At 40.6% G+C, this 12,199-nt stretch overlaps 1 protein-coding gene across 5 annotated transcripts in view; it reads left to right on the forward strand.

Annotated features, from left to right (window-relative positions):
* The window catches only part of PLEKHG7 (pleckstrin homology and RhoGEF domain containing G7), a 138,771-nt gene that overhangs the window by 102,949 nt on the left and 23,623 nt on the right, over nucleotides 1–12,199 (forward strand). For all 5 annotated transcript variants that reach the window (XM_089652657.1, XM_089652640.1, XM_089652631.1 and 2 more), the window contains 2 exons: nucleotides 2,457–2,570; nucleotides 4,469–4,643. In XM_089652657.1, coding sequence (XP_089508783.1) covers nucleotides 2,457–2,570; nucleotides 4,469–4,643 — 289 coding nt within the window. The remainder of the gene's footprint in view (nucleotides 1–2,456; nucleotides 2,571–4,468; nucleotides 4,644–12,199) is intronic.

Raw genomic sequence — 12,199 nt, forward strand, 5'->3', positions numbered from 1 at the left:
ATTTCATTGTTTTCAATTGTGCCCATTCTAATCAATGCAGCTCACAATGGTGCAATTTTGGAAAAGGTTCCTGTTCTACCTGCGATTTATAGTGCGACTTATATGAAAAGTTGCATCACATAATCGAACTGTAAATTGTATCAAAGTCACATTGCAGTAATGTTAATCTGCGCCTTTGTGTCACAAGTCTACCTCCTCTCCTCTTTCCTTTTCTGCTGGGTTCTCCCAGGGTTCTGTCCTTGGGCCTCTCTTATTCACAATCTGCACCTTTCCCCAGGGTCAGCTGATAGGTTTGGGTGTCATCCATGTAGAAATAGCACTGGAAGCTGTGAAAGGCTATCTTTCAAACCTTCAGCTCATCCCATTAGTCTCCTCATGCATCACTAATTTACTAACAGACTTATCAGTATGGATGTCACACCACTTCCTCAAACTGATTATATCAAACCTGAGCTCATAATATTTCCTTGGACTCTAAACTTTCCTTTTCTTACAGCCTCAGCAACGCATCTTATTTAGTCTCTGGTTATTTCTCAACTAGGCTTGACTATTGCAACTCCCTCTTCACTGGCTTACCTTTACATAAGCCATCCCTACTTCATTCCATCAGAATGCTGCTGCCAGACTCATCCACTTTACTAACCGTTCAGTGTCTGACACCCCTCTCTGCCAATCCCTCCATTGGTTTCCACTCAACCAATGAAAACATTTCAAAATACTAACAACTTAGAAATCCAAAATCCATCCAAAACTCTGCCCCAGTTACTTCACTAACTTTGTCTCAAAATACCAACCGAACCATTCTCTTTGCTCCTCCCAATACATCCTGCTCTCCATTTTTTGTCAACTCCTCCAAAGCTTGCTTTCAGGGCTTCTCCAGAGCCACTCCCAACTTCTGGAACTCCTTACCCCAGCCTATCCGACTATCTCCTACTCTATCCACCTTTAGGCAATCCCTGAAATCCCTTCTCTTTAGAGAAGCCTATCCTACCTCTACCTAACAACTGAACTGTTATTTTCACAATTACTCACCCCCAAGTGATACTACATTTTCTATCACTTGATCCTCCCTTTTAAGATTGTAATGAGCAGGGCCCTCTGATTCCTCCTGTATTGATTTATGATTATACTGTCTGCCTTTATTTTGTAAAACACTGTGCAAATTGTTGGCACTATATAAACCCTGTATAATAATAATAACCAAGACATAGAAGTACATAAAGATGATGAAGCATGATAACAAATACATAGAATTGTAAATGAAAATTTGAGTAAAAATTCTTGGGAAGCTTCAGTACATTTGAATGTTGTTCGAAAGTAGTTAAAGTTTTCATTTGCTTTTGACATTCGGTTTTTGGAATGATTGGATTTTACCAAATGAAAACCATATACACTGTTTTGAAATTACATTCAAGAAAAAAATTTCATCCAGCTCCTTTGAATTTTCTCATCACTGCAGTTGAAAGAGAATGTCAATTTGACCCGCTAAAGATTAGAAAAACGAACAAATGTTCTTACAACAAAAAAATGTCAAATTAGTAGTTACTAGTGTATACCCAGCTGTAACTTCTCAGGTGATTAGGATTTATATTCTGGTCGTCAAGCTGTGCTTGATTTTATGCCTACTTTAAATTAATAAGCAGACAAATGCCTTTGTACACAAGGCGTTATACAGTGTATATACGGTGCAATTTTAAAATACATAAATTTTGGCATTTAAGCACAGCAACTGGACTGTTCATCATGTAACAGCGACTAAAGGAAATGACACCAGAATCAAAAATATTGATGAAGTGGGCTGTATTTTCTATAGGGTAAGGGTGATACAGCTGGTTCACAGATTACTAGGGGATTATCCAAAAAGTACTTAATAATTTGGGTGCATGTTGGATGAGAAAAAGGTATCCCTAGTAAGCTGACCAAAAAACTTTCATACATGAGTAGCTAGCTGATGTTCAAAGAAGAAATGATATGTTTTTCATATAATTGTGTTCACTCTTTGTTTTTCTTTAAATTGTTCAATTACCAATTAAACAAAACCAAACTAAAGAGTCAAAAAAACCCTAAATACACATTATCACTTTTTTTTTTAATTCTAAAAATTGGTAGTTACTAAAATGCTACAGCTTTTCTCTGCATTGTTATCAAAGGAAATATCTGAAATTTTCCCAGATGATGCTAAGAGTACCCGTTGCAATAATTTTACTCTGTACACTGTCAGATTGATGCATATTTGGGTGAAATCAGTCAAGGCTATAAACCGTTGTAATCCGCTGTCATGTCAGGTTTTACAGCAAAACATAATAAAACTAATGCATTCTTGCTATTACAGTATTTTTGTTTTGTGACTTAGTGTACAGTGCACGTTGTGCATTCATAAAGCACAGCCTGCAATAAGATAGATACTCATGTTGGTGATTTTGACTTAATGCTAGATTTTTAATTTGATTTTGCAGTACTTCAAGGATAATCTCTGCTTAAGTCATCAGATCTACTGCCTCAATTACACATCTGCTGTCATCTATCTAGAGACTCTGAAGCAAAGAGAAGATTTTGGCACATATATGAAAGTAAATTATTTCTTTCTATAGCACATAACGTAACTGCTAGACATTTGTATGCTGACCGCCATGTAATGTTTGCCATAATTAGCACAGGTTTTATTCCTCCTTTTAGCAGCCTTGTACACTCTACTAGTTTTTTTCGTTCAACCCAGCGGGCTCCGATCAGCAGACCTTTTTTCGGTCATGCCCCTTCAACAGAAGCTGGCCAAACAACCAGCTTCTGATGGACCAGCTGGCGTACACACAGGCCGAATGTCAGCCAGTTTCTATTGAACCAGACGATGCCTCCTGACATTCAACCCGTGTGTACTAGGCTTAAGGCTGAGGAGGAGATTACACTGAAATGCAGACAATTTAATGAAATGGATTGAAGATCTGTCTTGTACTGGTCAAGTGACCAGCCTTTTGATATGTAGTGTGTTGCCTAGTTTTAAAGCAGTCAGTGGGGTGACTGCTATATATAATTTTTCTTGAAAAGTGAAGATGAAATCCAGCTAGTTTCTTTGCTCTAGTTTCCATAAGTGATAACAATCCGGCATCAAAGAAAAAGTATTGATCATTTTCACTATACATACAATTCCCGTCTTTAATGTTTACTTATCTGATCTTATAGAAGCTTGTAGTTGTAGATTGTCCCTGTAATGGCAGATGGTAAAGTTGCAAACCGTTTCTGATAGGAAATCCAATTACAGGTTAAGCAACCTGTAGTTGATTCGGGTATTTAGAGCTGGCAATAGATTTTCCCTGGGTTGGGTGCCTAACTTGAAGCCCAGCATGTATGCAATGATAGCCAGTATTGCTACCCCCTGTTGGTATACAGTATAATTAACCGAGGTCAAAACAAATCTTCGTGCCCAAGTACAGTTTTGCAACTTTCACATGTGTTAGTACGACTGTACATATCATCCCAAGTTGGGACACCCCTCCAAATCATTGGATTCAGGTGTTCCAATCACCTCTGTGGCCACATGTGTATAAAATCAAGCACCTAGGCATGCAGACTGCTTCTACAAACTAGTAGTGCACTGAAATGAAAATTCAGTATGAATTTGGTTGAAAACTGAAATGGACAGTTTTTAAAAAGATTAAAAAAAATTATAAATGTATTATATTCAACTTTTTAATTAATATCATGAATTTAACCACTTGCCTACCAGGCACTTTTACCCCCTTCGTGGCCAGGCCAATTTTCAGCTTTCAGCGCTGTCACACTTTGAATGACAATTGTGCAGTCATGCAACACTGTACCCATATGAAATTTTTATCATTTTTTTCACACAAATAGAGCTTTCTTTTGGTAGTATTTAATCACCACTGGGTGTTTTTATTTTTTGCACTATAAACAAAAGTCACATAATCAGGAGCTTGATCAACTGGCTTCCAATAAGAGACCCAGACCATGAGTTGTTGGTGATAGCTTGGTCAGTGTGCTGCAAGTACAAAGGGAGCTCACTCTCAGCACACAACCTCTAGATGGCAAGAGATTAAAAGTAGATTCAATCATTGTCCATTATACTTATCTAGTTTACCTACTATAATCATTATATCTACTGGTTTGTATTATTCATTTGTTATATTATGATATTTTGCCTCGGGGTGAATCGCACTTTAAACAAACATCTTATGACCCGTCTGCATTACGGGAGAACATGCAAGATGTCTATGCGCGGACTGTGATCCGTATCTGTATATGACTTGATATGCCTTTCATATTTCAATAAAATACTTTTTTGGAAAAAAAAAAAAAAAGATTCTGGAGCAGAAACCCCAGATTCCAGCATTATAGAGGTGCATATACAAGGTTTGATGTGAAGGGAGTTGGGTGAGAGCATCACTCTCTGTACTGAAAACTGCTTCAAAATCAATATTCTGTCTATATCTAAGTGTGATAATGTCTTTTACAGTGGTGTGAGCAACAGGAGCAGTGTAAACGACTTCATCTCACTGATTTGCTGGTGGCTCCACTACATCGGCTGACCCGATATCCCCTACTCCTTAAGAATATATGGAAAAGAAGCAGTGATGCAGCAGAGAAAGTATCCATCTATTCAATGAAGGAGAAGGTGGAAAGCTCAATCAGTAAGTAATGTGAAACAGTCCCAAACATATTTAAAGTGGTCGTTAACACTTCCATATACCCAGTAAAGTGACTGGCCTCTGGTGATACACATAAATGAAACAAACCCTCCTATATAGTTGTACACCTTTATCTGCCATCTTCTCTACTCTACATCTGTTCAAACTGCAGAATTTATAGAACTTGTCTGTGCTTTCTGAAGATGGGGTGGAGAGCTGAAATTAACCACTTCAATACCAGGGACTTTTGTCCCCTTCCTGCCCATGCCAGTTTTCAGTACTGTCACACTTTGAATGACAATTGCGCAATCATGCAACACTGTACTCAAACTGAATTTTTATAATTTTGTTCACACAACTGAGCTTTCTTTTGGTAGTATTTAATCACCACTGGGTTTTTAATTTTTTGCTAAATAAATGAAAAAAGACAAACGTTTGAAAAAAAAAAAAAAAGTTTTTCTTCGTTTCTGTTATAAAATTTTGCTACTAAATAATTGTTTTTCATACATTCAGGCCAAAATGTATTCTGTTAAATTTTTTTTCTGAAAATAACCAAAATCAGCGCATATTATTTAGTGTGTAGGAAAGTTATAGAGTCCACAAACTATGGTGTATATTTGAAATGTCAGAACGGTACAGATATCCCCCAAATGACCCCTTTTTGGAAAGTAGACAGTCTGAGGTATTTAGTAAGAAGCATGCTGAGTTTTTGAAGTTGTCATTTTTTGGCATAATTGTTTGGAAAATCAGGAAATTTTTTTTACATACTGTCAACAGCGCAGTACATCGTCGTCATATACCTGGTTTGGTAGACTGAGCGGTGACAGTACTAAAAAAAATACATATTTTGTTTTTCAATTTTTTTCTCTTTTTTTATATTTATAACACACTGTGTCCAGAGTAATATAATGTTATCATAGTAAGAAGTGATCAGTATTTTTTTATAACACATTATTATTGCTTATAGCAAGGAATTTCATTGCTATAAGCAAGCATGTTATTGAAATCAATTCATTCATTCATTCAGTTTGTTTTGTTGTGATTAGCTTTGATTGGCCACAGCTAATCATGTGACACAGATGGGCTGTGATTCACTCAGTCTGTACTTTGTGATCACTGTGAACAATCACAGCTAGCAACACAATTGTATACAATGGATAGCATGAAAGGAAGCAATCCATTGTTTACAATTGTTATGTGGCCTGCTGTGATTGGACACAGTCGCTGACAGATCTCACCGCAGCATGACGGCGATCCGGGAGGACATCATATGACGTCCACCCGGATCAACAAAAGTCCCGTTCGCCCATAATTTTACTATAGGCCGGGCGGGAACTGGTTAAACACTGCAGAGCTCAGTGAGGAGAGCTCTGAGAGCTGATTGGAGGGATATGCCCTCCTTCACACAGCTCACAGGAACAGAGCTGAAGCTGTCAATCACAGGGTGTTTGCTGAAGGTCCCTCCCATGTCACCTTTTTTCTCCTGGAGTCAGAAAAACTTATCAGAAGTGACTTTTACAGATACACACTATAAAGGGAAATGCTTTGTTATTTCATATTTCCACTATTGAAAAACAATGAGCATATATCCTGATAACAAAAGCAAATACATAATGCTCAGTAAATATACTCTATATTAGATCTGCATAAATAGTCAGCGTTAAATTTGTACTAGATCATTTTTTGTCCTGTTGTGTAATGGCCTGTAATAGAACAGATCTGGACTATAATCCACACGTTTATTTATGAACAATGCCATCTCCAGGAGCGGAGTTTTGCGATAGGATCAGAAAAACAAAGCAGTGCCTGAGTCAGCCCAGCAACCCTGTTCTGTTGTATGATTCACATGTGAACTCCAGGCAGAACGCAGAACTAAAGGTTAATTGAATATAGTTTTACTAATTATTTAGTTGTTCAGTGGTAGTCAGTAGTTTTGTTAAAGTGGAACTTGACTAACATGTTCTTGTTGCAGTGCCACCACTTAAGACATGGGTGCTTAACCTGTGGCCCTATAGATGTTGTGGAACTACAAGTCCCATCATGCCTCTCTCTTTGGGAGTCATGCTTATAACTCTCAGCCTTGCAATGCCTCATGGATCATGTAGTTCTGCAACACCTAAAGGACCACAGGTTGAGCACCCTTGACTGAAGAGATTTGCATCCCCCCTTCCCTGTCATCAATACAGTAAAAGAGGGAAATTCTCCACAGCAGGGAAACAGACAGAAATGAAAATCAGAGATTTTTCACATTCAATCAAAACCAAAACACCTCTAGAGTTCTACTTTAAGATTGATCATGCATCTGAACTGGTCAGAAATTGCTATTTGGGTAACTGGTGACTATTGCAAGATTGATGAAGGTTGTCCCATGTCCCTTATGAACTACTGGTGTGGCACAGTTTAAACCAATTGCTTTATGTAAGACAGGTGTGCTCAACCTGTGGCCCTCGGCGCCCTCTGATGTGGCCCTCGACCTTAACCTGGGAAGCACACTTCTAGTATATCCTGCAAGTTTGGTGCATTTTCAGAAAGTGCACCAAAACTCTTTAATACGGGGGTTTTAGTGCACCATACCCCAAGATATAATAGACGTCTATGGCAAATGGAAGCTAACCCGCAGGAGCACTGTGCTGCACTCATGGTGTGGGTAAACCGCAGTGCATCACTGTGAAAGCAGCCTTATAGGGGGTTCTGGACAGTAAGGGCTCGTTTACTTTTGCGGTTTTGAGGGGGGGTACAACCCATAGTTGAGACGTGTTTTCCAAACCCCCCCTCAACCACTAGTGTAGCGCCAGAAGTCGCAATGGTGACCCCAGACCATTCTCCAGGGGGCCCTTGCATCCTCCCTGTCACATTGTGTTTGAAACTTGGACAGGAGGGGTGGTATAAACAGGAACCAATACCCTCCATTTTCCTCCTGCAACCAATGAAAACTGGCTTCTCCTCCCCTCCCACTAGCATTCAGCAGCTGCAGGAGGAAAATGTTCATTATGCTATTCAAAATAAAAAAATTCTGTAGCATTTAATTTAATTTTGGCCCCAAGACAGGTTACCAAATCACTTAAGTGGCCCTCTCTCTTTAAAAGGTTGAGCACCTCTGATTTACATGTATAAAGGAACAGATGTGCCCTCTGGATGCAGACAGTTCATGCATCCCTATATGTCTGTGGCTGCGGTTTTCAGCATACAGCTGCAGCCTGCCATTGATTTGTATGCAACACCTGTGACTTCCAGTCACAGAAATACGCTCGTTTTTGCATTGAAGGGCCCTATGCACCAATGTGAATGAAAGGGCTCTTGCACACAAATACCTAAAAATGCCATGTTTTTTTTTACTGATTTAAATGCAGCCTATTGTTTATGAGTAAACTTGTGCTGCATTTAGATCAGTAAAATTTTTTTTTTACAAAAATTTGCATTGCAGGACAGTATTTTATGCATGTATGCACATATGCCGATACGTCCATACATGCATATGACACACCCCAAGGAACGATGAAATATTTTTACGAGCATGTCTGATATTCATAAATAAGTACTGTGTGAAAGTACCCTCATGCACACGGGCGTATGAATTTATGCCCTACATATGCCCGATTTTTTTCTGCCAGAACCAAGTATGTATGTACATGTGTTTATGTACATATGTAACCTCTCATGGCTTCCAATACCACCTCTACGCTGACGACACCCAGATCTATCTCTCTATTCCCCAGCTCACCCCCTCGATTTCCTCACGTATCTCAAATCTTTTGAGCGACATATCAGTATGGATGTTACATCACTTCCTCAAACTCTTTCTAAAACTGAGCTTGTAATATTTCCTCCTCCCCGATCCCCCACTCATGACTATATACCATTAGGATCAACAGCACAACCATTGGTCCCTCCCCACATGCCAGGGTGCTAGGCGTAATCCTAGACTCTGACCTCCCCTTCAGGCCTCACATCCAATCACTGGCTAAATTCTGCCGCCTTAACCTCTACAACATTTTCAGAATTCGCCCTTTCCTGACTAACGACACCACAAAACAACTTACCCATGCCTTGGTTTTATCCCGCCTCGATTACTGCAACTTCCTCCTCACTGGTCTACCTTTACACAGGTTATCCCCCCTTCAGTCTATTATGAATGCCGCTGCTAGATTCATACATCTTACTAACCTATCAGCCACCGCTGCCCTTCTCTGCCAATCCCTTCACTGGCTTCCACTAGCCCAACATTTAAAATTAAAAATACTAACCACAACATACAAAGCCATTCACAACACTGCCCCTAGGTATATCACCAACCTCATCTGCAGATATTGTCCAAATTGTCCTCTCTGCTCCTCCCAAGACATCTTGCTCTCTTGCTCCCTCATCACCACCTCCCACGCTCGCCTCTAGGACTTCTCCAGAGCCTCTCCCATCCTCTGGAACTCTCTATCCTAGTATGTCCGGTCAGCTCCCACCCTGTCTGCCTTTAGACAATCTTTGAAAAGTCACTTATGCAGGGAGGCCTACCCCACCTCCACCTAAGAACTGTACTTGGGTCACCTCCAGCAGACCATCCCCTGCAGCTATCACCTTTTGTACCACCTCCCCCTTCCTTTAGATTGTAAGCTCCAGGAGCCGAGCCCTCCTATTCCTTCTGTATTGAACTGTATTGTTGCTGTACTGTCTCCCTTATATTGTAAAGCGATACACAAACTGTTGGCGCTATATAAATCCTGTATAATAATAATGTACACATATAGTATTGAGTGTAACTGCATTCTACTGGCCAGAAAAGCAAATTCTTCTGGCAATTTTAAAATAAATGTACGCTCATATGTGTCCGTTTTATACATATTTACTTGTGTATGAGTGTGGATTACGCTGATAAGCTGCTCTCTGAACACAGGCATTTTTTTTACATCCCTGAAAACTGCTCTAAGATATGCCTGTACACTAGACAATGGGGGTTGATTTACTAAAAATCTGGAGCACTCAGAATCTGGTTCAGCTGTGCAAGGTAGTCAATCAGCTTCTAACTTCAGCTGGTTCAATTAAGCTTTGACAATAAAACCTGGAAGCTGATTGGTTTCTATGCAGAGCTGCACCAGATTTTGCACTGTCCAGTTTTAGTAAATAACCCCCATTGCATATCTGAACTGACAACTCTATGGACTTGTTTTGCCCAGACAGGATAGTACATGTACTCCAGAGAGGTCTATGAAACAGAGCACCCATTATTTCAAGGGCAACATGCCAAAGATCTCTGGGGCAGCACCAGATCTTATGGCCATCTACCTTTGTAATCATGTTTTAAATCATTTATTAATTATGATCAATTATTATTATTAATGTCAAAAGAGGATCAATTATTACTAATTAATAGTCATTCATTCATTATTCATGTAATAAACCTCAGTAATCGTGAACACATCCTTGAGGGCAGAGTCACACCATGCCCGCATCTGAATCGCACAGGACTGAGCTGTGCGTCTGTGCCATTTACATGCAGTTCTCTGTAGTGCAATTTCAGCCCGTACATTTTGAAAAGTAGTGCAACCACACTGCAAGCGGATCGCATGGTACAAAAGTACAATTCGATCGCAAGTGAGCAAATGCACTGCGTTTGCAACCTGCGTTTGGGGTGTCATTAACTTGTTATTGACACCCACTGTAGATCACAAATGTAGTTCATTTTGCATGCAGTTAAGGGAAAATTCACTCCTGCACTCAGTCAAATCGCACACCAGCCGGAGCGATTCAGTACGCCAGCCACTCTGCATTGCTTTCTGGCTAGGGGGCAGTGGGGTGCAGTGTGAAAATTGAAGTAGCTGTGAATAGGTTGTAGTAAATCCGATTTTCTTTTTACATTTATGAACTCTTGATTTATATTTTCTGAAATATGTGTTTATTTATGCACATTGTGTGTATAGAGTTGTGTTTATATATTGTTGCACACTATATACATCGAAGTTTGTGATGTGAAGTAGCTGTGAATAGGTTGCAGGAGATCTGCTTGATTCACAAATGTGTGCACATACACATTTTTTTGATTTATATAATTTTCTGCACTTTGCATTCATATATTTTTGCACAATTACACATTCTTGCACATTGTATACAGGTGAAACTTGAAAAATTAGAATATGCAAAAGTTCCTGCTTTGCATGTAATGAGTCTATCTCATATATTAGTTTCACCTTTTAAGTTGCATTACTGAAATAAATGAACTTTTGCACGATATTCTAATTTTTTGAGTTTCACCTGTATACAGAATTCTGGGAAATAAAGTAGTTGTCAATAGGTTGCAGATCTGTTTTATCCACAAATGTGTGCATTTGATTTTGTATATTGCATTCAATGGATATATCTAGTCACTATTGATTGAGTTGGAGCATCTACATTTTTTATTATTTCATTTTGTTCAAATTCACATATTTTCTCAATAAGCGCAGGGGTTTATATATACTAAATAAAAAGTACAGACACCATCCACTGCCCTACTGACACCATCCACTGCCCTACTGACACCATCCACTGCCCTACTGACACCATCCACTGTCCTACTTACACCATCCACTTCTTTACTGACTGACACCATCCACTGCCCCACTGACACCAGCCTCTGCCCTACTGACACCGTCCACTGCTCTACTGACTGACATCATCCTCTGCCCTACTAATACACCCACTGCCCTAATGACTTCGTCCACTGCCCCACTGACTGTCACCATCCACTGCCCTGCTGACATCAACCTCTGCCCTACTGATACATCCACTGCTCTACTGACATCATCCACTGCCCCATTGACTGACCCCATCCACTTCCCTACTGGCACCTGTCACTGCTCTGACTGACAACATCCACTGCCCTACTGATATATCCTCTGCTGTACTGACACAGTCCACTGCCAAACTTGACACAGTCCACTGCCCTGCTGACATAGTCCACTGCACTGCTGACACCGTCCACTGCTCTATTGACACCAGCCTCTGCCCTACTGATACATCCACTGCTCTACTGATACTGTCCGGTGCCGTACTGATACTGTCCACTGCCCTACTGACACTGTCCACACACCATCCACTGCCCTACTGACACTGTCCACACACCATCCACTGCCCTACTGACACTGTCCACACACCATCCACTGCCCTACTGACACTGTCCACACACCATCCACTGCCCTACTGACACTGTCCACACACCAGCCACTGCCCTACTGACACTGTCCACACACCAGCCACTGCCCTACTGACACTGTCCACACACCATCCACTGCCCTACTGACACTGTCCACACACCATCCACTGCCCTACTGACACTGTCCACACACCATCCACTGCCCTACTGACACTGTCCACACACCATCCACTGCCCTACTGACACTGTCCACACACCATCCACTGCCCTACTGACACTGTCCACACACCATCCACTGCCCTACTGACACTGTCCACACACCATCCACTGCCCTACTGACACTGTCCACACACCATCCACTGCCCTACTGACACTGTCCACACACCATCCACTGCCCTACTGACACTGTCCACACACCATCCACTGCCCTACTGACACT

Source organism: Staurois parvus, unplaced genomic scaffold (assembly GCF_062004578.1).
Source record: "Staurois parvus isolate SC_StPar_1 unplaced genomic scaffold, SC_StPar_1.0 ptg000025l, whole genome shotgun sequence".
Taxonomy (NCBI): domain Eukaryota; kingdom Metazoa; phylum Chordata; class Amphibia; order Anura; family Ranidae; genus Staurois; species Staurois parvus.